Here is a 26,802-nt window from a genome sequence, read left to right on the forward strand (position 1 = left end):
AGCGACACACTAACCTACAATGTAAATCAGGGACGAATACTACGTAGATAGGGATGTTATTCCAAAGCTCAAGGGGTGGCAATCCATATGTATTTGTCATTTGTTTTCCTAACTTCGATAGGGGCCTGTGGGAAATTGGATGATGCATTTTATTGGATTGCGTTTGTTACAATGTGCATTGAAGCCTGTCTGTGTAGTGAGAGTTATTTTAAAAGATTTTGCTGTAATACAACTGGATTTTGTACTTAGTTCTATTTAGTCAAAGGAATTCATATTGATTTATTAGATACCTAGGATTGTGCTCACAAAATTGTTTATTACCTACTTAAGAATCAATTTGTCCTAGACACAAAAGAAAGTCTAACAACCAAATCTATTTTACCAAGGGATATTGTGTTTCCCGAGTTACTGACTTAAGGTTGTCAGATAGGTAATCGCCTTATGTATCTAATGCACGAGTTTTAGCTGCACCCAGTTGTACTGAACACCGATCTGAGTTTGATAGATATGTGATACGAGGGTCACACTGAAAGTTTTTAGAACTGGCCACTTATAAACAATATAATAAAAAAATAATTCGAAAATTCGAAAATAGAACTCTTTACCAATATTACTGAGTATATATTTAATTCATTTGTCATTTGTTTTACGATTTGGCGGCAAATTGAAAATTGTCTGTGTCACGTCAACATGAATTTAACACGAGAAAATTTTCGTGCAATGATTTTTTATGACTTTCGATGTCATTTAAATCAACAAGAAAGTTATGATAGACTACGATTGGCCTTTCACGATGATGCCCCATCTCGTGCGACTGTTTACAACTGGTTTAATGAGTTTAAACGTGGTCGCACTAATCTCACTGATGATTTACCTGAGGGACGGCCTTCTACGGCGACGACTGAAGATAACATCTGTGTTGTGCGGCGTATGATAGAGACTGATAGAAGAGTGACCTATCAGCAGATTCGGACAAGCTTAGGCATCGTTATGAGTCAAGTGCACAAAATCCTCCACGAACATTAAGCGGTCAGGAAGCTTTGCGCCTGGTGGATACCTCATAATTTGACTGAGGCTCAAAAACTCCATAGTGTGGATTGGTGCCGTAAAATGATTAAAAGATCTAACGGAGGTGACTCAAATGCTGTGTTCGACGTACTAACACTACAATAAAACATATAATAAAACGAATAACTGGCTAACGTAATCAGTTTCTGATTTTTTAAGAACTTTCAGTTTGACCCTCGTAATGTCTAGGTAAAAGATAATGTAGAATTCTTTACAATATAATTACAGCCTTACTTATAAAAATCTCTAATCACCTTCTAAGCAACATTTTAACTAATTACTACTTAAAGTATTAAGTAGTGATTAAATGTTAGTTAGACATGCTTAAGCAACGTTTATAAGTAAGAATTTATTCTTAAACAGCCCTTAAGTATTATTTATTATTTAATTCACGTTTATAACTAAGGCTGCAAATGAATAGGATGCTACTCAAACAAAAAATAACTCAGCAGATAATGATAAAGTACTTAAGTAAATAAAACTTACTTCTTCAATCCATAGGATAGGAACAATCGCGGTGCGTAGGTTCTGCGTGACGGGTATGTTTCTAACCGGCCGCGAGAAGATGTTGAACTGCGCTCTCTTTGCACCTCTGATCGGAGTACCGGTATTCTGGAAGCAGAAAACATGTTATATAAGCTTATTTGAAAGTATTTCTAATACATATGCTTAGAGTACCTGCAGACTGCAGACTAATATGTCGTCAAACATTTGACCCGATTTAGGGCATTTATTTTAAAGAAAATCTTGATTCCAATCAAAGTTTTCAGTTGCTCTGATACCGGCTAAATACATGACCTTGTCATGTGGGTACTAGCTTCCATCTCCGTGCTTATCTATGCGCCCGATAAAACTGTAGGCCGACTAAACTCTTCAGGGTACTCGGGGTGGGTTGCACTATGGAGCAATAACGTTGATTAAACTTACAGAGCGGCGGAAATTTAACGTCGGTTCCAGGTTTGGTTACCGTTATAAGTAGCTGCATGGCATGGTGCAACTCACCCTTAGACCCTTTTTTTTTTAACGACGTCAAAAATCATCAAGTGACCCCTCCCGCTGTGGGTTAGCAGCGGTGAGGGAGTGTCAGACTTACTGACTAAAAACCGTCGTGTTCCGTCATAGGCCTTTTATGTACCTGGGCCGCGGTATCTCTTTCGAACAACCCGCAGCCCAAATGGATCATACCTCAAATAAGGTCAGTTAATCAGACCACTTGAGGGCTCATAACAACAAGAACAGGGTCTTGTAAGATTCACAAAAAAATATGAATCTATTTACACGACGGAAAGTTCCAATAAGCTACTAATTGGCTATGTCACGTCAATTAGTGTACCTATTTATGTTTTTTTGTTATTGAAAATGGCCATTAGCGAACGATCGGTGAAAATATGATAGTCATAACATATCGACACTATTAATAAGCTGTGATATGGATAATCACTTAATCTGGAATATTTTAGAAAATCCTCCTACAAATTATTATTAAAGATTGTTAAGAAACTCGCTATCTTATAGATTAGACATTAGTGGGCTATCAGCCATTTTAAAAAGTATTCAGTAATAGCACCATCATCGCATAGGTCCATTTTCTGACCACCAGGCTAGTCTAAAAACAATTTTTTGCTCAGACAAGCTACGAACTACAGGATGGATTAATCACGCTCGCCAAAAGACGAAGGGCGTTTTCGGACTGCTTTTTATAAAACCAATCTCCTGACGTTTTTATGTGTTAGTTAGTTGCGATAAAAGCTACACAAAAATAAAGTTCCAAGAAGTATACTTTTATTTGGGTATATTTTTAGCGCTCCAAAGAATCGATCTGTTAAATAAAAATAGCTTTGAAAGAGCTCCTACCGTAAATAAACACAAAGGCTGTGAAAGTCTAAGTACTACTTATCTACGTAACAGACAGAAGACAGCCCGTCTTCCATAAATACTAACAAAGGCAACAACATGCAATTGGAATAAAAGAAAAACTAAATAATTAAGCACTAAAAGTCCAGACGTAAATAGAAAGACGGTAAAGCAACGATTACCAACCAAATTATTCAAAGCGAACTCGGTAAAGTACTTTTAAGTTATTTAGAGGCGATCGATGGCTATTTATCAAGAACCCCCCAGCTGCATAATAACACTTGCAAGGACACATGCAGCTAAATAAATGAGAAGCTAGTGTTATTTTTCTAAGCCCTGAACCCTTCATTAGACGGCTGCGGCTGAAATATTAATGAACTATAATGAAGACTGAGGCAGCCCTTTTGTTCCTGTCAACTTGTAAATTGCTCGTCGGCAGTAATTTGTAAAGGTCTGGTCACACTGCAGCGTTGCAAGGAAACATTCAGTGCAACAGTTTTTATGCTGGCAATTTTTTTCATGCTATTCATGTCCTTTGATAAATGAGGACCTTTTAGCAAAAGGGGGTTAAGTCCACGTTTATAAAATGACAGTGAATGGACAAGGGTTTTAAGAATTGTATTGTAATACATTATAAGAAAAAAGAAATAGTAGGTAATGGCAGATATTTTTAACTGTCTCGTGGTAAAACAGTGGCGGACTTAGCCCTTATGTAGGTACTGCTCTATTTACAGTCATATGTACTGCTTATTTACTCTCGCTATATGCTCCCTTATCTACTAGATAGAAAATTCAGATTGAATAGGAAGCATTGTTTGACAGGTCGGCGATAATTTGTTTTTTTCACAAACAAAATTTTCTCACGTATTTGGTCTCGCAGTGTGTCTGCATCCCACATGCACCTGCATGCAGACAATAATGGGTATCGATCAGTAACTGAAAGCTGGAGCGTCTGCACTCTGGTATTTACGTCTATCACTGTTACAGGCTGCTGAAGTCGCGTGCTCATTGATTTAGACATTCATTAAGCATTTCATTTTCAATTATTCTTAACTAGTCTTTCTGGTCTAGAATTGAAAGCCTTAAACTTTAGTTTAAATGGATTTTTCAGTAGAACGCAGCTTGAGAAATGGCAAGGACGGCTTTCTATACAAAACAAAATTATTTTAATTCTACCTACTTGAAAAAAGTTTTATTTGCAAAAAATTTGAAAAAATTTGAAAAAAACCTACAGCCGATATATTCCACATACCTATATGTATATATTTTCAGGAATATACAGTTAATCCCTAAACGCAGGAATATACACAGTTTATTCGTCTAAGACACATCTCAAATTCAACCAAGACTAAATACAATAGACAGTCTATTAGTTTTCGGCGTAACCGTACCTCCAGCGTACTTGATCATTTTTTATTCGTTTGAATACAAAATGATCAAGTGACTATCAACTGACTATCAACTGTAAGACCAGACTCTCTGATAGTGTTTCGTCAAGCTGTCGATATTCCAAGGCGTACAGCCGACGGCCACATATTGTGCACACAGTTTCCGTTATTAACCAACCTGCAAGATCAATCAAAACTCACAATTGTGAGGCTGGGTACCAGATTACTTGGGAGATAAAGACCTCTGCCTGAGCTACTAGCCCTAAGTTTATATAGATACTGTGTTATGTAAGGACCAGTTCGTCAACGGACGGAGATGAAATTAATGTTAGCATAGCTGATATTACATGTCATACTCATATCCTAGTGAAGTAATAAAGTTTCCCTTCAAATTGGTAACCCAAAAAAGAGGATGCAAGTTGTACAAGCAAAAATATAAGCAGGACACAGGAATAATAAAACATTTCATTCCATTTCCTATAGGGCTTTGGTCGCAAAACAAACTAGCCAGCAGCGACCCGCTTTACAAACACATAATGGCCGACTATCTTTGTACTTGCTGCACTAATTAAAACCCAAAACATCAGTGACAGGAATGCGCGGCAGACATTATTGAAAACTTAATTAATCCAGTACGTAGTCCTGCGGATAGCTATCCGTTGGGGGGGTCGCAAAGGGATGTATTTTATTGCATATTCGGTGACCATCGCCCGAGGCCCTCAGGCTCGCAAAAACATTGAGTAAAACATGATTCGACATCGATATTTTGTGCGCGGTGTCGGACTCATTACATCCCTATGTAGGTGTCGACGGCGTCAGTCCGACAGCTATATTGATGGGAGAATTAATATTGCATCCAAATAAGTGACATGGCAAAACGCTTACAGTTGTAGGTAATATCAATTATTTATCTATGGTTCTAAGAGAATGACCCAAATGGGTGAGATTAATACTATACTTTACTTCCTCACATTTTATATTTAGAATCTAAGTAACAAACGGCAATACAAAAATAAAATTATCGTGCATCGCAAGCCCGATGAATTTCAGGCGTAAGGTATTTTCAATGCAAGTAGCTATCAGACAATACACGAATCCACTTCAGTCTACGGGTACAAGTAAATGGGCACGTGCTCCCGCACAAACACGTGCGAATGAAACCGACGATTCAATCGGATTTTGTTCACAATTTTATGGATTTGCATATTTTTTGCTCGGCGCTGCGCCGCGGAGAGCGGCCTGCATTGTTGGTAGCGAGCGAGTGTTGCGACTGGCATTTGTTATACTTTGAAAAGCGTTCCAAGCACACGTCTGCTAACAGATTTAGAAAAGGGTTTATTGTCTACAGATACGAATGCGGATTCTAAACGAATAAATGTCTGTTTCAGTTCTTTGATTATAAAATATTCTAAAATTAGGTGAAATGTCCGTTGCAACATTAAACATACTTACAAGTAAAGTCATCATGCTTTATCAAAGTCAAAACCACCCCACCACGTGTATTTTGACGCCTAATCTCCCTCTACATGCCTGTATAATGATTTCAAAACACCGACGACCTTGGCCCTGAAGACCTACAGTAGGGAGAAAGGGGCTCGTCTCGGAGTAAGTTGTCAGACGCCGGGGTCGTGGAGGCCCACCCCCTAATCCCCTAATCACCCCCTAAACGATTGAATGACTCCCTAACTGGCTTCACGTTGTCCCAGACAATGTTTTGGCGAACCTTGAGACTGTTGGTAGGCAGTATAGCGATTTTAAGTTTATTAATTGTTGTTACATAATTGAATAGAATTGGAACATCAATTATCGACTAGTTTACCTAATTTATTTATTTTAGCCTTTTTCGGCAGGTATATTTTTGAGCCGTTTCAGTCTGAGTGCTTACATATCTACTCGCTACGGTTTCTAAGTGCCTTTCTGTCAATTTTCTTGAAAATTTCGCACTGGTTAAATTCCGTCTGCAATAGGCAGAAGTACACTGTCGGATGACAGTGTTGAGGACAAATTTTTCGACGCCCTTTATAGTTTAAGCTTTCTTTTTTATGTAAATATAGATTAGTTTTATATAGCTTATGTATTACTATACTAAAAGAAAAATGAAATAATCTTTCAATATCTTCTATGATTTAACGGATAAAAAAATATAAAACCAATGAAGTTTATTACATTTATGAACTTAAATGATATAAAATCTATAACTAAGTACTTACCTCTATAACTTATAATCAACCTCATTGTAATACGACCTTTACATCGACCTCGCATCACCAACACATGGGAAAAAGGCAAAGAAATAATATAAATATTTTACGTACCGGTTCTAATTCAATGAAAATCTTATGATTTTCCTCGTTCGGATGCATCCCGAGCACGCTGTCTCGATACCTGACGTCCGCGAACAGGAAGTGTGGGTACGACATTATGAGGAAGGCACCTGCGACAAAACAGAAGAAAAATAAACAATTTAATAAAAAAATCGAAGACCGGGAAGTCGGTCAGATTTTCTTACATACATACATAGTTACAAGTGAAGCTAATAAAAGCATGTTAAAAAAATATTATCAAAATGTAGGTAATAAAAGTCTGTCATATTCTTCGTTTCAAAACACATGAATAAATTGTCATTTAGTTTATCAGATAGTTACTGCTATCTGCCAGATAAAGTCTGCTTATAATGCCTTATAATTTCTTTCAGATAAGTTACTGATAGTCTATCAGAGACTTTACCTGTGAAACTGGCCATTAGAATTTTTACTACCTAATGGCATCGATGGACATATATTATGAAAACCACAATAAATTGCCACCAAACGATATTTGAACAAATAAATTGATACTGTTAAAGGGGGCGTTTCCAAAACACCCACCCTTTCCCCCCTCACACACACATGCATAGAAATATCACTAATACTCCTACACAGCCACCCTTTATTTTTCAATAACTGTGTTACTATATTTGTGCTATTTCCAAATGTAATTAAAAATCATTCATTCGGATGAAGTTCAAAGACTGTATTACTATTATAAATTGCAAAAACACGTGTATCGATTTTAATAAAAGCTATCGATATTGGCCACGTACAAAAGCTTCGTAATTAAAATAATTAACTCCTGTAAGTACCCAGTGAAACAATACGGGTCGGATGCACTGAAAACCGTTCGACCAATTTTAATATGACTCCAAAGTAATTGACGGCTGGCTAATTAGTTTGTTAGGGTTTACAGGCGGTGTCGAATCTGTTTGTTCGAAACTTTTGAATGCTGTACTCTTACTATAAACATTCATATGTATATATATATAGTACACGTAAGTATTGATTTTTTTTTGTGAACGAAGGCGCCTTATATCTCGAGCCTTCTTTCAACTATGTTAGGCTTCCAGTTTACTCGAATGCAGTTGAGTACCAGTGTTTTACATGGAGCGACTGCCTATCTGACATACTCAACCCATTAACCTGGGCAACCCAACCTGATACATCTTGGTGAGATTGGTTGTCAGACTTTCTAGCTTCTGACTAACCATAACAACTGCCAAACATGTTCAAATGATCAATAATTGTGTACTATGATAATATTCTTAAGACAGGGATGGACCTGAGAAAAGTTGGTTTAATGATATCAAGTAAGCATTACTTAATGTGGCCATAAAACACGGTGACATACAGACAAACAGGCACCGCGAGGCTGACCGGTCAACACATCATATGCTTAATAAGTTAATTAGCAACCATCATTAACCGGCCCTATCATATAACACTTCCTATCGACCACTGTGACACGATCACAAATTATGATATTAATTCCTATAATATGATAATTTCATATGTGTTTACTCAGGGCTGGTCTTTGTAAGGCTGTATACATACGGCAACGGGCTTGGTAATTTGAATACCGTAATTTTGTATCTAAACATTACCGTTTTATTTATTGAATACTTTTTGCACAATTTTGTACTTAACGCCTTCTTTAGACGTTTTATCCCAGTCTACCTTTGGGTAGTGGAGAAGTGAGAGATTTTCTCAAAATATTTTACAATTACTTACAGAGAAAATACAAATACGTTAGGCAGATTTGCGTGGTGGGTTGGTACAAAAAAGGAATAACAAGAATGACTTTACAATTTCGTAGTTTTAGAATACTCGTAAAAGGGTAAGGATGTAGAAAATTAAGCAAGTGAACGACGTATTATGCGAATCGTTAATACGGTAACAATGTCACCGCATTGTTATAAATGCTTTCATAATCAAAGACAAGTGCACCTATAGGACTATATTCCGTTTCAGTAGGCACTAAACTAAAGTTAAATGATATTGATATGACTACTATTCAAAAACTCAATTTAAAACATAAAAAACTGCTAGTAAGCAAAACCAATACAATACTTAGTAATTATTAATTAATCAATTGATTCATTATTTGCGTAAAAGTCCTATTAAGTGGAGTATAGTTTGTTGTCAAGTCATAAAGACTTTTTGAACAAAGTTTGATTGATCCACGAAGGTGCATTTGTTTGAAGCACTAGGTACGTATATCATGTAGGTTTTAATGAACTCCATTCAGTTATGAACAAACTTTCAGCAGTAGGTGAGCTCGTTATAGTTTGGTTCATGAATGAGTTCAGATTACGAAGTAATGAAAAAATGAGCGGATATGCTATAGGGAAGGTAGCTCAGGCGAATTCTTGTGGGTCGGTCAACGTACAGTAGCGACTAGCGTGATCAGTTACTAGAATTATAACGATGCGTTCGGGTTCCTTGTTAAACCAAAAGTAATATTATGTCAACGATTGGTCTTGTTTGATTGGCAAGTTTACTTTTTTTAAATGGGCGAGTTTCATAGAAGGCTTATCTGGGCCGACGTAGTAACATTCCTTGTCCCCCGAACACCACCATTTTTAGGAGATTTTGCGATATGACAACTCCGCTTGTCATTTTGTTCTCCATGATTCAGATCATACGAGTACTCTTGTTTAAAGTTCCTTCAACATTATTATAGTAATAGATATTCGTAGAATTCTGTAGTCTGGCTTGATATATTGTGAACAGGTAGTGAATATAATTTGGTGTGGGGCAGGAAGGCACATTATTTAGTAATCTTTTTTTATTTTGTACTTTCGTTAATGGCTTTTGCCGACAATGTTGGGGTCGGCTTTCAGTCTTATAAGATGCAACTCAGCATACTCAGCATACTTACATGAAGCGACTGCCTATCTGACCTCCAAAACACCGTAAACTGGGCAACCTGATACTTATAGTTAATACCTTCTTTCTGATTACCCGTTACGATGCGTAGCGATTAAAACTCTGCTAATTAAGAGCACTTATGATAAACTCTTAGTTAAAAATATATTCGTTTATTGCGAATAGTTGCATCAAATTGCAGGGGTAGCTCACTCGCGTCATCAAGGGCTCTTTAGCTGATTTCGTCTGTCAGTCTGTTAGCTTAATTGATCGAAAACATTTTAGAGAGCAGTCAAATATTTATTCCATTCAGGTTAGGTAAACATGTGTGAGTACTTAGGTATGTGATTGTCGAATATAGCTGCAGTACTTTCAGTAATAGGAATGGTGGGAGAAAAGTATGTTATGTGCCTATTCGGAAAAACTAAAACAAAAGCCGACTGTTGGTCCGGGTTCTTTTTGTTGTTGTTTCAGAGTTGTTAATTAAATCAAAGTTTTTAGTCGCTCTGATACTGGCTAAATACCTAATCTTTGTTACGTGTGTACTTCCATTCATCTTCATACTGATTTATGTGCCCAAATCTATCGGCCGACTGAAAAGTGTGTAGTGTGTGCGTACTCTTATTGAAAATCTCTCTTTGCTAGAGAATTATTATGCAACTATTTTTTCCACGATATACATAATATTAATTTAAATCGGATCCAAGTTACAACTAATAATATAAAATCTTCCTCTGCGAATGCGGCTTTTCAACGTATTTAATTATATTTTAATTAAACCGTTCTTTTTACTTTATAAGAACTGCCAGGTTTCAGGGGAAAATAATATTAACATGTGCGATAATCTTTCGTTGAAAAGGTTTAACAAGAAATGTTAATAAGTATGTGAAAGTGGAAAGGAAAGAATATTTAATATTTTTAATATAAAAAATATCCAGCCATAGCTCTCGGACAAAAGAAACTAAAAGAAGTTAAAAACCAGCATAGCAAAACCATTAGATAAAATAAAACAAACAGCTCATATATTAGCATTAGTATTACCTAGTAAAAGATTAACACACACACATTCGACGTAGGCACAGTCAACTTCAGGTCAGTGGTAACAGTTTTATAGGAAAATCGTACTTATTACTATTGAGTTAAGGTGCATGACCATTACCACTGATGTGTAGTCTACCGTACAACATACACAAACATACATACACACAAGTTAATACACAGGACATACAGGGGACTTGCCTAATAAGATCAGCCTCAGCTGATAACAGAAATCCCATTCCGTAATACCAGGAACAGCTAAGAGCCTCCAGTCAGACAGACCAACGTGACAGTGCTGGTTATCGAATTAGCCACTCTAACGCCCGTGCATCACAAAAACAGCTTAAACCTAATACCTATTAGCTATCTCCCTACAAAATGCATTTATCTTGTTCCTATCACTAAATGAAAATGGTTTGTGTAACAGTGAGAAGTGTTATTGCAAAACTAATTTAGAAATTCAGTTTTTAAAAGCCTGACTGTCAGTTTGACGCTAATTCTATTGTTGGATAGTTCATAATTTTCGGGCATGTCATTAATGTGTTTTTCGCGTATCAACCCAGTTCCAGATTTAATAGGGTTTTTTATAGGTAAGCTTTATAAAAATATAGTTAAACAAACGACGTTAAATAAGACCGTGTTCTTAACTATTCCGAACAAAACCAGTTTTCTTAGAGCAACTCGGAAAATATTTTCTTGAAAACATTTACAAAACGAATTAATCCTTTGAAAGTGCTCTTAACTTAAGTACATTTTATATCCTATTAGTTGTTTCTCAAAATATTACATTTTATTTAGTGTACGATAGAAAATGTTTTGACAAAGCGCCTTATAGGTGCTCAAAAGTTTTTATTTTATAAGCTTAGATCAAAGAAATAGTTTATAAGTATTTCTTCAATGCACTTTCCCTGGAGAAGGATAGTGTGAGTAGGGAAGTAACATTTGTCGGCTTAGGTAAGTTTGAGACATTTGAGAATTTTCAACATTTAGAAGTATTTCTCCTTCAATTTGAGTACCTATAAGTTCTGTTCTTAATGTTGTTTATAAGAAGTAGGACATTCGGCACCGCCGCTGAAGGTGGACCTACAAATTATATCTACAGCATCGACAAAGAGTTTGTTTTATATCATAACTGCTTACATGACGGTAGTACACAGTTGGTCGTCGGCAAGGAGCCCAAAACATTGATCTGTTCAAAGGATCAGCAAGGGTGAATGACTTCTTACAAAAGGTAAGTAGCGCATTACGTGGGAGTACAATGCCTGAATGTGTCGATGCAATCTCTGCGCTTATTTCTTCTTGTAGGTACTTATATTTGTCCAAGTTCATTGTTAAGTTTTTTTATGATGTGGAGACAGTTATTGGCCTAAATGTGCAATAAAAAGTCGACCTATCGTTGTTACACTGAACGAAACACATATGATGCAAAAATTAACAAAATGTCTGATAGGGATGTGAAAATAAATTAATCTCTACACTCTTCATTTTAGCAGGTAAATAAATAAACATTGCAAACGCTGATAAGTATGTAGTTAATGCCTTTAGTCAAACATGGCAATTGGCTTAATACTGGGGGACCACAAATGTCAGAGTGTCATCTGACCCCGACTTCTGAAAAGGTGAATTCGCCTATAGATAGACCTCACAATAGGCCGTAACAGTTTCATATAATAGTCAATTTTTCTTTGCATGGTGTCTAACACACAACAGCTTATGTAAGTTAGAATAATTTATGCTTAGGTATGTAAGTTAGATGAATACCTGATAGATCTGACTTCCTAAAACCCAACCACCAAATCACAGGCTATCGATTAACGGGTGTTTATCAGTATTACATAAACAGTCGAGTTGGAGTAATTTGCGATTCGGATTCAATTTGTTTGTGCTGCTACTCGACACGGATTTGATTCAGTTTTGTTTGCACACCGATATTACTGAAACTTGCACAGATTGAACTGGATTCGTGACATACATTTTACTTAGTTTGCCTATATTAAGTCTAGCTTTGTGGCTGACCTGATTTATAATATAGGTAGCTACGTTGGGATTTCAATCAAATGTTATATTGGAAGGTTTTTATGTAAAGCAGATAGACATTTTTGAGAATGGTACAGTTGGTAATAATGATTAATCATACTACGCATGTTTAAGCGCTGATTTTTCAATAGCCAGATAACTTTATGTAAAGAATATGTTTGACGTTTTGACAGTTTTTGTATAAAGTATGTGTGAAGCCGCCATATTTATTCCTCAGATAGAATATATAGTTGATAGTTGAAAAATCGGCCCTAAATACAATAAGAACTTAATCGCTTAATTCCACGTTGACTAGCATCATTTTACTTTAATAATAACCGAACCATTTCCAATTGTCAAATCGCCAACTTGACCAATGGCCGACAAGTATACGGCTGGTCATAGTTTGGTTATCATTATAGTTAAAAAGTGCAACTAGTCCTACTAAAGGCTCTTGAAGCTGCCTGAATCTGGAGCGCTGAAAACCCCCTGAATGCAAAAAGGCCGATAATGAAATGAGTTCACGTAATTGCTGTAACCTGTAACTTGTAGGAGGCGGAGAGGGGTGACACACTTTCAGTACACTAGTGTTTCCCTCGGTTATATTTGTGTCCTGAGAGAAAAAGGCCTTGAAAATCGATAAAAATGTCCTATGTTTTTTCTTAAGGTTTTATTTCGAAATTGGTTGGTTGTGTTTGTATAAAGAAAAGTCGTCATTAGGAAACTTATTACAATTTCTTCCGTCGAAACGAACATTTTATTGAACGATTTTTAATAAATTTATTTATAGGTAAGATAATATGTGTACATACAAACCATAAAAATGAAAATATTTCAATTACATAAAAATCTGTGATTAAAAAATGCTTTTTTACGAGAGGTACTTCACAGCTTACAAGAAGGAAATATTGTTATAACATTAGGTACAGAGGAAACTTTAATACTCTTAAAATGTTTTGTACCCTCCACCTGTTGTCGCATTAGATCTTACATTTGTATGTTTTCAGGAGAATACATTACAAGACTTATGACAACTGCAGCTTGCATGCATGACACTGCAAACTTTTAGTCGGCCGATAGTTTGTTTGAGCTCATAAATCAGTATGAAGATGAATGGTACTACCATATTTACAAAGATCCATAGCCATAGCAATTTACAAAGATCAGGTATTTAGCCGGTATCAGACCGACAGAAAACTTTCATTAGAATCAAACTTTTAAAAAAATTGCTTTCCATCACAGTCACAGGTCACAGTCGCCCGACTGTTAAGTCTGCAAAGTGCAGGTACTTTAAAGGTTATCTCATACATGTATTACTACAAATCTACTTATACACTTTCCATATTTCTGAAATATTTGTTTGAAGTCATATTTTAAAAGGTTTGAACGTGGCAAGTAAGGAAGTTTATTGTAAGAATAATTCTTCAGTGCCATTTTGCGGTTGTAGGTAAATCCAACGAAACATTTCTCAGAAATCAATTCTGGGAATATATTTAAGGTGCAGGTGGCCATCAAACCATGAATATTAATTAGCTATATGTGGTTTATTATATCAGAGATTTACCTATAATTAAAGGAAAAAGAATATACTAAAAGCTGCTCCATTTATTTACTTCAAAACTCGGCTTATTAACATAAATCAATTAATACAAAACGTGTGAAGGAGTAAACTAGTAATAAAAGCATTTTTTTAACATCACGTTTGATGTATAACCTCGAGAGATGAGACTTGAGTAAAAAAACTTGTATGACGGTTTGTTTGTTCATCTTTACGTAAAAAATAACAGGTTTTGGTGGGATAGTTTCCAAGAAGTGTATGGTCACCAATGTTTGCGGTCACAAATTCGTTTGGACGACACTTATTAACTTCTATAAATAAAAGTTGTAAATTAGAACAAAAAAATAGATTACACATAAATATATTTGGGATATTATAAATTGCATATCAAATAAATAATCGCCTATCAATAAATACTCATCATTTATATTCTTTTTTACATCAAATAACTTACTTCACTACAAATAAACTAAATGTTTAACAAAACTCAAACTGCAGATAATTCGAAATGATACATCAATATGACATTGCTTTTTTTATTATAATGCAATACAGTTAAATTTATTATTGTACAAAAATACTACATACATAGCATTAATACTGACTGCACAGCAAATTTTCCACATTTCATAGCAAAATAACTATCCCAGTCGCATATTAACCAGTAAGTACAACAAAACCTATTCATCATATTTGTCTTAATTTTTAAGAAGCCATGTTCGGCAAATTTAATGATTATTATAACAAAAAAATCCTGTCACATTGCATTATTTCTAAAATCGGAACAAATTAACTGAAAAAGGTTCGCGGCTTCGCGCGCTTTTTCGTCACTGGAGTGCAGAGTGGCGCGAGCGAGTCAGATAGAGTTCAATTAAAAAACATTGTATTAAAAATTGAAGCTAGTAACGAAAACGAATCGCTGCAAAACCGACTCCACGTAGTCTTGTTTGCCCTACCCCTAGAGTGCAATTCAAAACCGCGTAGGCGCGGAGGGGCGAGGCGGCCTGCGAGCTGAGGAGCAGGTAGTTTTAACGCTCGCCAACGCGGTTGAGGCTGGCCGGCTCAGCCGGCCAGCAAGCCGAAGCTGCGGTGGTGAGCGTGAAAATCATCTGCGACGATAAGCTCGCATCGCTCCGGCGGTCCCATATGTGATGATTCGATGTGACAGAAGCCATGCTTGCTGCATGTTGCATGCTTACTTCCATGTTGCATGCCTGCTTACATGCTGCATGCCTGCTTGCATGCTTCAGGCTTGTTTGCATGCTCCTTATAGGAAAATAAAAATTCCAAAACTATGCCAAAAGATGATTCTGACTATAAACATTCTGAAATATGATATTATAGTAGTAGCCTTTTAATGACTACTTATATGAAATGTATGCCAAAAGGAAATACTGACAATGACTGAGAATGCACCAGCCCCATTTTTTTTAAGAACTATAATAGTATGTATGTGCAAGCATATCATCGGACTTGCGATCCGACTCAAGTACGTGGCGCCACCTGCAGAAGCTAAAAATGTTGCCTATTGGGCAAAAAAGGAAATGTGGACGCTTATAAATAATTCAATAAATTACAATTTTGTATTTAATTTTATATTTTTTTGCTGATCTCATTATGCCGTAATTAATAAATAATAAGATGACTGTGACTAATAAAAAGCTGTTTTATTCAAAAAAACTGCTGTAAATAACATAAAAATAGAAGCTATGTTTAAAAGAAAAGAGTTAACATGTATAATGTGCATTAAGTTTATTAGCTGTGCATTGATGAAAAAGCTTTTGCTTAAGGAAAAATCGCTGTACGCTGCGAAAATAAATTGTAGTGTGTTTAGTGATATTTTGAGTTGAATATTTTGCTGTGCAATCAGTAATTTTGATGAGAATTCGGAATCTTATTGCATAGAAAAAGGATATTTTTTGACTTGCGTTTAAATACTACCCAATATATTTCACTTTTTGAATTTTGACATATGTACCTACCTAAGTGTTCGTTTTTTTTGAGGTTCCAAAATGCACACATTTTTTTATTTAATTTTATTTACCTATTAGCGTTATCAAGTTAATATTTTTATGTCAAAATATTGCATAACAGTTTACTGCATACTCCTATAAGACCTTTTTTGACACCTTTATCATAGTAACCTACAGTAAATAAGTAATATATTTAGGTATAGGTATATACATAGTTAGTTTATACTTATGTGAAAATTCACACTTCATTAAAGAACTTTAATTGCGATGTCCGCAAATTACAGAAGATGGATATTACAGGTATACCTATGCACTCCCATTAAACTACATAAATAGTACCTATTCAACCATGAAATAAACAACCCATTAGGCAGTAGCAGTAGTTTGAACACACATTTCAATTATGGACATTCATCATAATCCTCAGTTCAAAGAGAAAAGCCTAAATGAAAATTTTGGCTCTACACTATGGAGTATATTTGTTGCATGAATAGTCGCAATATTAGAGTGCGCGCATACTACAAACTTTTAGTCGGCCGACTGTAAACCCGGTGGTTGCATTTTTTTGTAAGTCTTTAATTCAATCCGAATTTTTGGTCGGTCTGGTACCATGCAAATAACTGATCGTTGTTACGTGTGTACTTCCATTCATCTTCGTACTGACTTCATCATCTTCCGAGCCTTTTTCCCAACTATGTTGGGGTCGGCTTCCAGTCTAACCGGATTCAGCTGAGTACCAGTGCTTTACAAGAAGCGACTGATTTATGATCTTCGTACTGATCTGACCTAAAACTATCGGCCGACTAAAAGTTTCTAGTGTGCGCGCATACTGTTTTAGTGTTTCAAAAGGCAGGTATTAATTAATATGAAATTGGTGGCCACAGATTATACGAGGCTGAATGGAACCTCGTTTGATTGACGTGTTCATTACTCTGTACCTCTATAGGATAAAATATGCACCGTTGGGTAGCCACAAAAGTCTTTAGGACCGCCTCATACAGAGGCAATTCAGAATCTCTATTAGGAAAGCATGAAAACATGGACAAATTCATTTCATATTTTTTAGGCCTTTTCAGAACAAAATTATGTTTTCGACTGGTCCTTAAAAATGATTTAGTTCTATATTATTCTAATAAGTGTTTAAAGATTCTGAATTTTCTCAGTTGCACTGTGTGTTAAGAAAAGATAGATAGCATTTCTTTAAAACAAGTATGATGCCCTTGTCTGGAATTCAATCTCTTTTATAAAAAATCTGAATACAGAAAAGCATTGCTGCTGTATAAGTTCAGCTTTAGATTGAAATTGACAGGACACACATAGGCAGTTTATTAAAACCTGGATTCCAGCCTTTAATAAAGTTACATTGATACCGCGCGTATCTGACGACACGACGCGGTACAACGCAAACGAACTTATTGAAATCTAATATCGATGATATTGCATACTCGATGTCGATGTGTAGCATCACTTTATCGATAAATAACATGTATGTAGGTGCAATATGTTTAGCTCAAAATGTGTGTAGATGCTGTGTGCACGTTCAGGGAATTCATGAAATTAATCTAAGTATGAATTTATACTTCCGTTTTAGACGGAAAAGCGACAAATTGTAAATTATTAGGTAGTCAAGAATTTCATAAAATATACATTATGTAACTATGGGTACCAAATTGCTAATCACATGAAATAAAGTATACAATATGTTTACTATAACATTATTTTCAGTTTTAAATAGCCCATTTATCGAAGAAGAGTTTAGGCTACTTTTGATTCGGGGTAAGTATGTGTAGTAAGTTCGCACGGAAAGAAGGAGAATCACTACAAAGACTTAACATTTAAAAAGTACTATTTTGTATTAAAATGTAAACATGATTAAATAAATGTAAAATTTTTTGAAAAGCAGAAAAAAAGTAGATACTTCTTAAATTTTATGTCGTAGTACTTATGTATTAATGTTTAAACAATGTCTCAGAAAAGATAAGACTTTGTCTCGTAGTTTTTATGTCAGATTTAAACCACACTTTGTAGTAAATTAGTCATCAACCGAGAATGCTATTTGGTCAATGTTGGCATAATGTAATATCTTTAAGTACTTAGGTATAACTTGAATAAATATTGCATTTGAGATGTCTCGCTCTTAAAGATCATCTTAGACTAAAGTATAATACGTTGTTTTTACCTACAAAGATACACACGTCATTTATTTTACTTTATGTACAACAAAATTATATGTACCTATATAAATATTTGTGTTCATTCAATTAATAACAAAATGATGTACAAAACGTATTTACAATGTAATAAAAAAGTATTAAAAAAATACTTAAAACAGAGAGATTGGCAACAATTCTTATCCTTTGTCTTTTTGTAATATTGGAAAGAGCGTCAGCTGGACCTCATAATCCTAGAGATTCAACCTCAAACGGTTGAAAACAATAAGTACTTGCCGAAGAACACACTTTAGATAAATAAAAATAAAACCTTCATAGATGGTCATATAAGTCCGTCGGTATACAATACGTTTTACGGTAACAACGGTAAAACGGTAGCTAAACTAATGTCGTTAAAGGATATGTACGACAATTATTATATCATAACTCTTATATCAATGATCATAACGTGACCTAAATCTCCTAGCTTGATAATAAAATTACAAACTACAGAACTTTAAAAAATATACAGCCAACAACACCATATTACACTAGCCGTTCTCCCGCGGTTTCACCCGCGTTCCGTGGAAATTACTGCCCGTACCGGGATAAAATAAAGCCTATGTTACTCGGGAAGAGTGTAGCTTTTCAACAGTGAAAGAATATATAAAATCCTCCCATTTGTGTCTCAGTTGATCCATTACAAACAAAAATACAAAGTTTTACTCTTTATAATATTAAGTACAGACTAATTAATTAACAAATAACAGAGTGGACTGACCAAAAAACACGTTGACTAACTGCAAACCAGTGTAACCGGAGAATTTAAAATGGCAAAGGGTAACTAATTAGCTAATTAACATGGCTATGGATGCGGTGAGGCGCGGAACCATGGAACTACAACGCTTACAAATTATGCTGACTATTATAAGTAGTTATTTTTCAGGCGGTCAATTAGGTATTAAACGAGAGGTTTTACAATGTACCTAAAGTTGTTCAGTAGATAGGTAGTTAATCATCATCTCTGCTAAGCCTTTTCCCAACTATGTATGTTGGGGTTGGCTTTCAGTTTAAACTGAAGTACCAGTGTTTTACTAGAAGCAACTGCCTATCTGACCTCCTAAACCTCGTAACCAAGTTACCCCTTGGTAAGACTGATGTCAGACTTTCTGGTTTCTGACTATCAGTAAGTACTTAACGACTGCCAAAGATGTTCATTGACAGCCAGGACCTACACGTTGAACGTGCCCTCCGAAACAGCATACTTAAGGATGTAAATATGCGTAGAGCTGTTATGATAAATATAAATTCTTAAATAACGACACCTAGTCTTTGCATGTACGCAAAAATGGTTAATCTTAAATTTGGGAGTATTTACAAAAGCATGCGTAGGTATACGAGTTCATGAGAAAAGTACATATTCGCAATTTATTTATGGTAGGCAGATTAATTAAGTCTGTATTATAATCATTTTGAAATAAAACACACAGTAATTTTTCATTAATTTATTGAGCAAGCACTTATTAATAACTTATAAATCTACTAAAATCGTGGTGTTTGTTCATATCGGTTAGATACCTCCAATTAAAATATACAACTTACAAACATTAGCTCAGGCTTTCGCTAAAGCATAATAATAAACTTATATTAACATCAATCGCATAAACTTATACTTAAAACTAGTTAATTTATTAATAAACATTTTTCCTGGTTATTGATTTATCTTGGAAACTGGATGATCTTTGAAAGCGATACCGGCATTATAATGATGAATCAATTTGAATAATATTGTTTGTGACAGCCCTCTAGAACCGGCCGGCTGTCTCGGTCATAAATACACTTTTCATGGATATCACATGACTCAATATCACTTCATTTATGGCCGCTTCCTATAATCCTATCTATCTGGCGTTTAACCTACTAGAGATAGAATATCGGAACAGCTGTAAATGACCACTATTTTATGATGTGTTGTAGTGCACATCATGATACGTTATGATGATGAATATAAACGATTCAGTAGCGTGTATAACTGTCCTTCAGTACATTCGCACCTTCAGATGATTTCCGCATTAGAAACTTGTTATTTTAAATGTTAATTACAAAAATAACAAACCATTGATGATGTTATACATTATTTTTAGATATTAATTCATTATAATACGAGTATATGCGCAGATTATTAGGACACGCAATAAAATAGACTAAACCTACAGTTATCATAAAAAACTTATGTTTAATGTAGATAAATGCTTTTTGGTCTAATACTAAAATAAACATTCGCTTTATTCGCAATATATTTACATAGAGTAATCTCCGGCGCGCCTCGCAATACATATGCGTTTGCACAACTGCCATTTAAATACAAAAGCAGTTATTTTTCCTGCACAGGTGATGTAATGACAACATCTTACTTTGTGTACTGAGTGCCACGTGCTTAATCACTAGGAAAAAAGTAATTAGGAACGGAGATCACAAATAGATTACTTAACCTAAGAGTTTGTTATAGAAGAGAGTAGTTGCCTTTTGATCTGATTCCTGGCGGCTCCATTAGTATGGAGAGAGCGACTTGTCGACTGACCCGGCGCGGGAGTTGTGCCGCCGCCAAATATCTTCAACCTGGATTGACCCCAGTTGTACTTGTAACTCGGAATCGCAGGCGCTTTTGTTGGATTCAAGTACAGATCAAATATAGACTGTGTTGTTCGAGGTTTTGATGTTGTCGCTTGGGTTTTCAAACTCGAAAATGCTGGCGGATTTGTTTTCAACTGTGTGTTACTATTTGTGTACAAAGATGTTTGTGTGGGTCGAGTTAGTAAGATAGTTTGTTTAATCAATGGTGAAGGCGTCGTTGTTCGAGACGTAAAAGTGAACCACGAGGTCTGAGGCTGTGGTTTCCTCGTCGTTTTAGCTGGAGTCGTGAAGTCCGCAGTTGATGACCTCCATGATGCACTCACAGCTGTAGTTGGAGTTCTTCCAACTGTTGTTGTACTAGGACTTAGAGATGTCTTACTTGTGATCGGTGTTAACGAAGTTTTGAAAGTAAAGTTCGGTTTCGGTGTTGTTAGGCTGATCCACGGTCTTGTTGAGAAGATTGTTGATATTGGCTTGTACGTAGTTGTCGAAGGAGGTTTATAAGTAGTTGTTGAAGACGGTCTATAAGTCGTTGTTGATGGTGGTCTATATGTTGTTGTTGTTGAAATCGGTCTATATGTTGTTGTTGTAGGCGGTTTGTACGTAGTTGTAGAAATACGAGAACTGTACGAGATCGTAGAAGTAGGCGGTCTGTAAGTTGTCGTAGAAAGCGGAGGTTTGTACGTAGCCGTCGTTACTGTCGTCGTTGTAGTCGGCCGTACTGTTGTCGTTGTTAGATTCACGAGTGATGGAGCTGTGGCAAACAATTGTGGAGCGACGATTAAACTCGGCTGTACGCTTGCTGTTGATATCGAGTTTACTGATTGAGGGGAGTATTCCTTCTTGCTTATTTCACTTGGGGTACTCGTTCCAGTGTATACTTTCTTCTTTCTGAATTGATTTGTCTCTATAGTTCTCCATGGCACCACGCGTGGTATATACGGAGTACTCGTCGTTGTCGTGGTCTGTGTGACTCGCGGTACACTGGTCGGCGGCATGCTAATGTGCTGAGACGGTTGGTTGAACACCGGCAGGCGAAGCTCATCGATGTTATCAATCTTATAATTATACCAATCAAATCTATTCTTATGTTGATCAAGCACCTTACCGTAATTGTCTCTGACGATAGATCCTATCGTCAGGTAAGGCGGCAACAAACTCTCCACGTTCTGTCTTCCAGTGGTGGTTACATTTGGTTGGTTGAAACTGTTCGCGTAATTGTAGTTGCGAGATCTTGTTATGGGCACTGAACTCTTCACGGTGGTGTCACAATCCACGAGGTATTTCTTGGTGTTGTGTTTGCAGTGCTGGGGGTAGACTACCCATGCCAGGAAGCCGTTGCCTTGTAAGCGCGTGTGTTCTTCGTGGACGAGGAGGGCACACTCGAGGTCGTTGGAGATGTCCTCGTCCCTGAGCGCGGAGCAAGGCAGGCCGCACGCCTTGCCAGGGCCGCACCAGTACAACTCGCTGATCTGGAAGATGCCGTGGTCGCCGCTGTGGGGGTTGTTGGCGGCGGTGTCGAAGCGCGACTCGTGGTAGGCGATGCACACCCAGGTGGAGATGTGGTCGGGGTGGACGCCCAGGGCTCGCAGCTCGCGCGCCAGCTCGCAGCGCTCGTACACCCGCGCGCCGGCGAGCGCGACCAGAGCACACGTCAGCCACGCGACGCGGATCATCGTAACGTGCGTTTGGCCGCCGAGCGCGAGCGCACTCTTTTTTACGTGTGTACTGATGACCTCCCGCCGCGCGCGCCTATCTGTGTCGCGCCCGTATTTTTACTATAATCTTAATTGTTCAGGTTGAAATGCCGGGCATTTTGGAGCGCGGATGGCGGTCACTGTTTTCAGATTACGAGTCTTGAATGTGAGGAATTCGGGAGCAGGAGGACCGTCGAGACCGGTGTATAACCTTGCAATGACGCGGCATCGTAGCATCGCACTCGACGTGCACACAATTATACATCGCGCAACTTGCAATCCGCAGCCATTATGAATAGAACAGAATAATGTAAGAAACATATTTATTCCATTCACGCACATTTAGCGATTCGTAAATACGTGTGTAAAATGAGATATTTTCTTTTGTTTCGCTTTGTTTAATGTAATATAATTCGAGACATCTGATGACGTTCTGGCTTTGACCGGTTTTTTTAAAAACAACATGGGTCTCGGTAGTTTAAAGGTTAATGTTTAAAATGAACAACCTGTTCTTATAATGAGAAAGAGTGGTTATGAACGAGCGAGCTCTGCGCCATAGGATTCCGTGGTTTTATAAATCAAAGTTATGATAATCACATTTCCAAAACCGGTATAACTTAGGCTTCAAAGGCACTTCATCAAAAATAAGCAACCCAAGGGATTGGGATAATAATTTAAATTCAAGTAAAGCGTGTTTGCAAAGAAAAGCCACAATAAAAATATGAGTTTATTGTCTGTTACCTACCCCAGCTTAAAATGTTGGCAACTTAACCCATGATAAATTTCGGATCTTGTTTATCATTTTGTCATATCTTGGGGAAAATGGGGATACGAGGATTTAATTTAATATTTTAGAGTTTTTTTTTGTCAAAATTGACCTTTTCTATTTTCAGCCAACTAGTGAAAACGATTGTTTGCTGAACCTCAAAACCCCATACAAAGCTCCAATTTCATATTTTTAGCATATCATCAAAAACCGGCAAGTGTGATCGTCGTGCCACAAGGTTATGAGTACAGCCTGCGCGGGCGCCGCTAGTGTAAACATACGTTCGATTTCCGCACCGGGTCAGAGGTGAGGCGGTGGCCTCTTGCCTAATAATACGCTTGAACTTAAACATTATCGTAACTTCTGACTAGTTCTGACACGTCACTTTAAGAGTACACACTATAAACTTTTAGTCGGCCGATAGTTGGTTCGGGCTTATAAATCAGTATGAAGATGAATAGTACGCATATTAAGAGTGTCTATCAAGTTTCTTGCCGGTTCTTCTCCATAAGACCAACTCTTTGGAACCGTGCAACTAGCCTGACGTTTCTTTAGTACCTGTAATAGGGCTGAATGAAATAAAAACCTTTGACTTTGACATTACAAAAATCGGACATTTAACCAGTAGCGGGCCGACTGATTTGAATGGAATCAAAATTTTCTTTGAAAAAAAATGTTATCCATCGGGTCAACTGTCGACCAACTTTTTAGTCGCCAGTGTGTGGATAAAAAGTGTATTTTTAACATAAATAAACGTGCCTATCAATCAATATAAAGGACTATTTGTTATTAGCCTTACGATATGGATAACTACCGTTTATTTTCACAAAAAAGTTGGCGTTTTTTTATTGAGTTAATGAGTAATTGTAGCTTGTGTGTCTTTTATTGACTGCAAAGAATTTTAATTGCAGTAATCATTTTACTTTTTATTCTATTGATCGTTATTTATAAGAGAAATGTTTGATGCTCTATAAATTATTACCTCATGCTTATATTTGATATTATGTTTTTTTACAAACTGCGCTCGACGTCGAAAGTTAAAAAGAGATGGGTGTAGACTTTTAGTGAAAGCCTACAGAACCCGGTCTCTCACTCTGAGTCACTCTTTTCCGGATTTAACAAAAACAGTGTTGTTGACTCAAAATCCGAAAGTAATAATTTTGAATCCACCTATGACGTTTTGGATGTCCGTGGTACAAACAAACAGAGATTGTCACTTATTTTTATCAAAAGGGCTTCACACAAAATTATGATATTATGTTCACTTAAACCCTTTAAGAATAAAGGGCTTAACTTTAAGGTATTCTTACCTACAAAGGTACATAATACTTTTTATTTTATTTGATGACAAAACTATAAAAATAACTTAAACCATAAGGAATTTGACACTGTGTTGGTTCCAGAGAGTTGGATTTTATTTTCGTTCACCTTATTTATGTCGGTAAGTATAGAAAGAAAATTGTGTTACTTACACCAGTTATAAACTCGAGAACGGCTTAACCAATGTGGCTGAAAATTAATGGGGAGGTAGCTAAGATAAGGGGAAGGGAATAGGATACATTTTTACATCAGGGTACAAGAAATAGTTCCCTCAGGATACGGGTGAAACCGATAGCGGAAATTTGTATAAATGACGTCATAACTTTTAAATAGCTCTTAGATCACTAATGAGATGTTCTTGATGATTTATTCTTAGTTAAAGATCATCGAAAATATTAATTATATGACAGAAAATCTTATTTGCATACTATAATATTTAATCAGTGAATTGTTATCAATCAAATGTTTTTAACAAATGATATTGCCCCTGGATTGCTCACTAGATATTTATAAATTAATATAGTATTGCCTCGGGGTTTCACTCGTATCATGGAAGATGTTAGATAGATGAATAGTTTACTACTTGGCAGCTTTGTGAGAATTTAATAGGAATTACAGAAAAAATACTTTATTGCTTGTGGTGTTTTCAAATTATATGCATCCACAGTGATAAAGGTAGTGCCTACTGAAGACGGTACATTTGAGATAAATGTATGTAGTATTTATTACGGGTGTAACAAGCGGTTATAAGTACTTATATATTAGGACACAACACTATACCCGATCTAATATTAGGACATAAGCACGACTTTATAATGATTGACTAACGATTACGTCTTAAGTAAAACTGGAAAGATTTTTTTTAGTTTAGGAATGTTGAAAGGGCAGGAGAGAGAGTCAGACAGAGAGGTAGTCTAGTCCATATAAATGCTGTTTCTGCAAGAAAATCTCGAGCAAGGTCAACTTTACCTGTAGATCTAGATACCTATAAGTACATAGACATATCTGGCCCTCTCATTCGACTCATCTAATTAGCCCGATGACATACTTACTTGGATAACTTGCATAACAGTCATAATGCCTTTGTTGCATGGCTCTGATAATATCCAAGTGCTATGGGTATTTGTCATAAGTTAATTACATCTAATCAAGGCTGTGTACTGTCTACATCCCTATTACAGAATACTGCAAATAAGTTACCAAAACTAAAGCGTTTGGGGTCGACTTCCAGTCCATCCGGATGCAGCTGAGTAGGTACCAGTCGTTGGTGCGACAGCCTATTTGATATCCTCAATATCATTATTACCAAACTTCTGCCAGCGGTTTCATCTCACATTACGTGGGAACCTCTGCATTAACCCGGATAAAAAGTAGCCTAAAGCCTTCCTCCATAAATGAGCTAAGTATCCAGCACTGAAATAATTTTTGAAATCCTTTTGAAATTTTCCTGAGCTTAGCGCGATTAAACTAACAAAACAAAATCTTCAACTTTAAAATACCTATTAGTATTCGATACCGCATAAAAATCCTACAATGTACCTCTTGATACGTCATAAATTACAGAAATAACTTTTCATCATCATCATCATCATCATCATCATCAGCCTATCGCAGTCCACTGCTGGACATAGGCCTCTCCAAGTGCACGCCACTGAGATCGATTTTCGGCTTCTCGCATCCAGCTCCTGCCAGCCGTCTTGCGCAAGTCATCACTCCAAATAACTAATAACTTTTATCGTCCAACAATTTAAGAAGAAACCGAACCTTAGAATAATTAAAATCCATTTATTTAAAATCCCCGTCATGAAAGTTAGCCTGCACAAAGGATTTATAAACTAGTTCTCAATAATACCTCTAGTGTTCCATCAGATCGCCTGTCAACTGATCGCCGCAAACCAATTTCCTCTCAGATCAAAGGATTATAATATTTTCCAAGAGCATAAGAAAATGATTTGATGCTTGCGCTTTGCGAAAACTAGTTGTTGCATACAGTTCTGCCTGTATCCTGGGTGAAGGACTTCCTGTAACCGCATGAAACGTAGCCTTTGTCCTGTCTCAGGATTTAGAAAATATCTGTGTGTATACAAAATTTCATTTATGTTGGTTGAGTAGTTAAGTCTTGGTGGTCTAATACTCTAACTAATGGGTAAAGCACCAATT

The 26,802-nt window shown here is 36.5% G+C and overlaps 2 protein-coding genes across 3 annotated transcripts in view; both read right to left on the bottom strand.

The window, feature by feature from the left end:
• LOC110372460 (sensory neuron membrane protein 2) overlaps positions 1-26,802 on the bottom strand; it is a 72,948-nt gene that overhangs the window by 911 nt on the left and 45,235 nt on the right. The window contains exons 8-9 of one of the 2 annotated variants that reach the window (XM_021329198.3): positions 6,626-6,744; positions 1,555-1,680 (exon numbers count right to left, since the gene is read on the bottom strand). In XM_021329198.3, coding sequence (XP_021184873.2) covers positions 1,555-1,680; positions 6,626-6,744 — 245 coding nt within the window. Of the gene's footprint in view, positions 1-1,554; positions 1,681-6,625; positions 6,745-26,530; positions 26,664-26,802 lie in introns of those variants that run through there. The other variant, XM_049840534.2, reaches the window with a different exon arrangement.
• Positions 19,716-22,808, bottom strand: LOC110372459 (mucin-2). Its single transcript, XM_021329197.3, has one exon. It carries the CDS (start codon positions 22,533-22,535, stop codon positions 20,718-20,720), a length of 1,818 nt encoding a protein of 605 aa, XP_021184872.3. The 5' UTR covers positions 22,536-22,808; the 3' UTR covers positions 19,716-20,717.

This window comes from Helicoverpa armigera, chromosome 1 (assembly GCF_030705265.1).
Source record: "Helicoverpa armigera isolate CAAS_96S chromosome 1, ASM3070526v1, whole genome shotgun sequence".
Taxonomy (NCBI): Eukaryota; Metazoa; Arthropoda; class Insecta; order Lepidoptera; family Noctuidae; genus Helicoverpa; species Helicoverpa armigera.

What these genes read in the sequence shown, in the direction of transcription:
- LOC110372459 (XM_021329197.3), bottom strand. Translation starts at nt 22,535, where the DNA reads ATGATCCGCGTCGCGTGGCTGACGTGTGCTCTGGTCGCGCTCGCCGGC.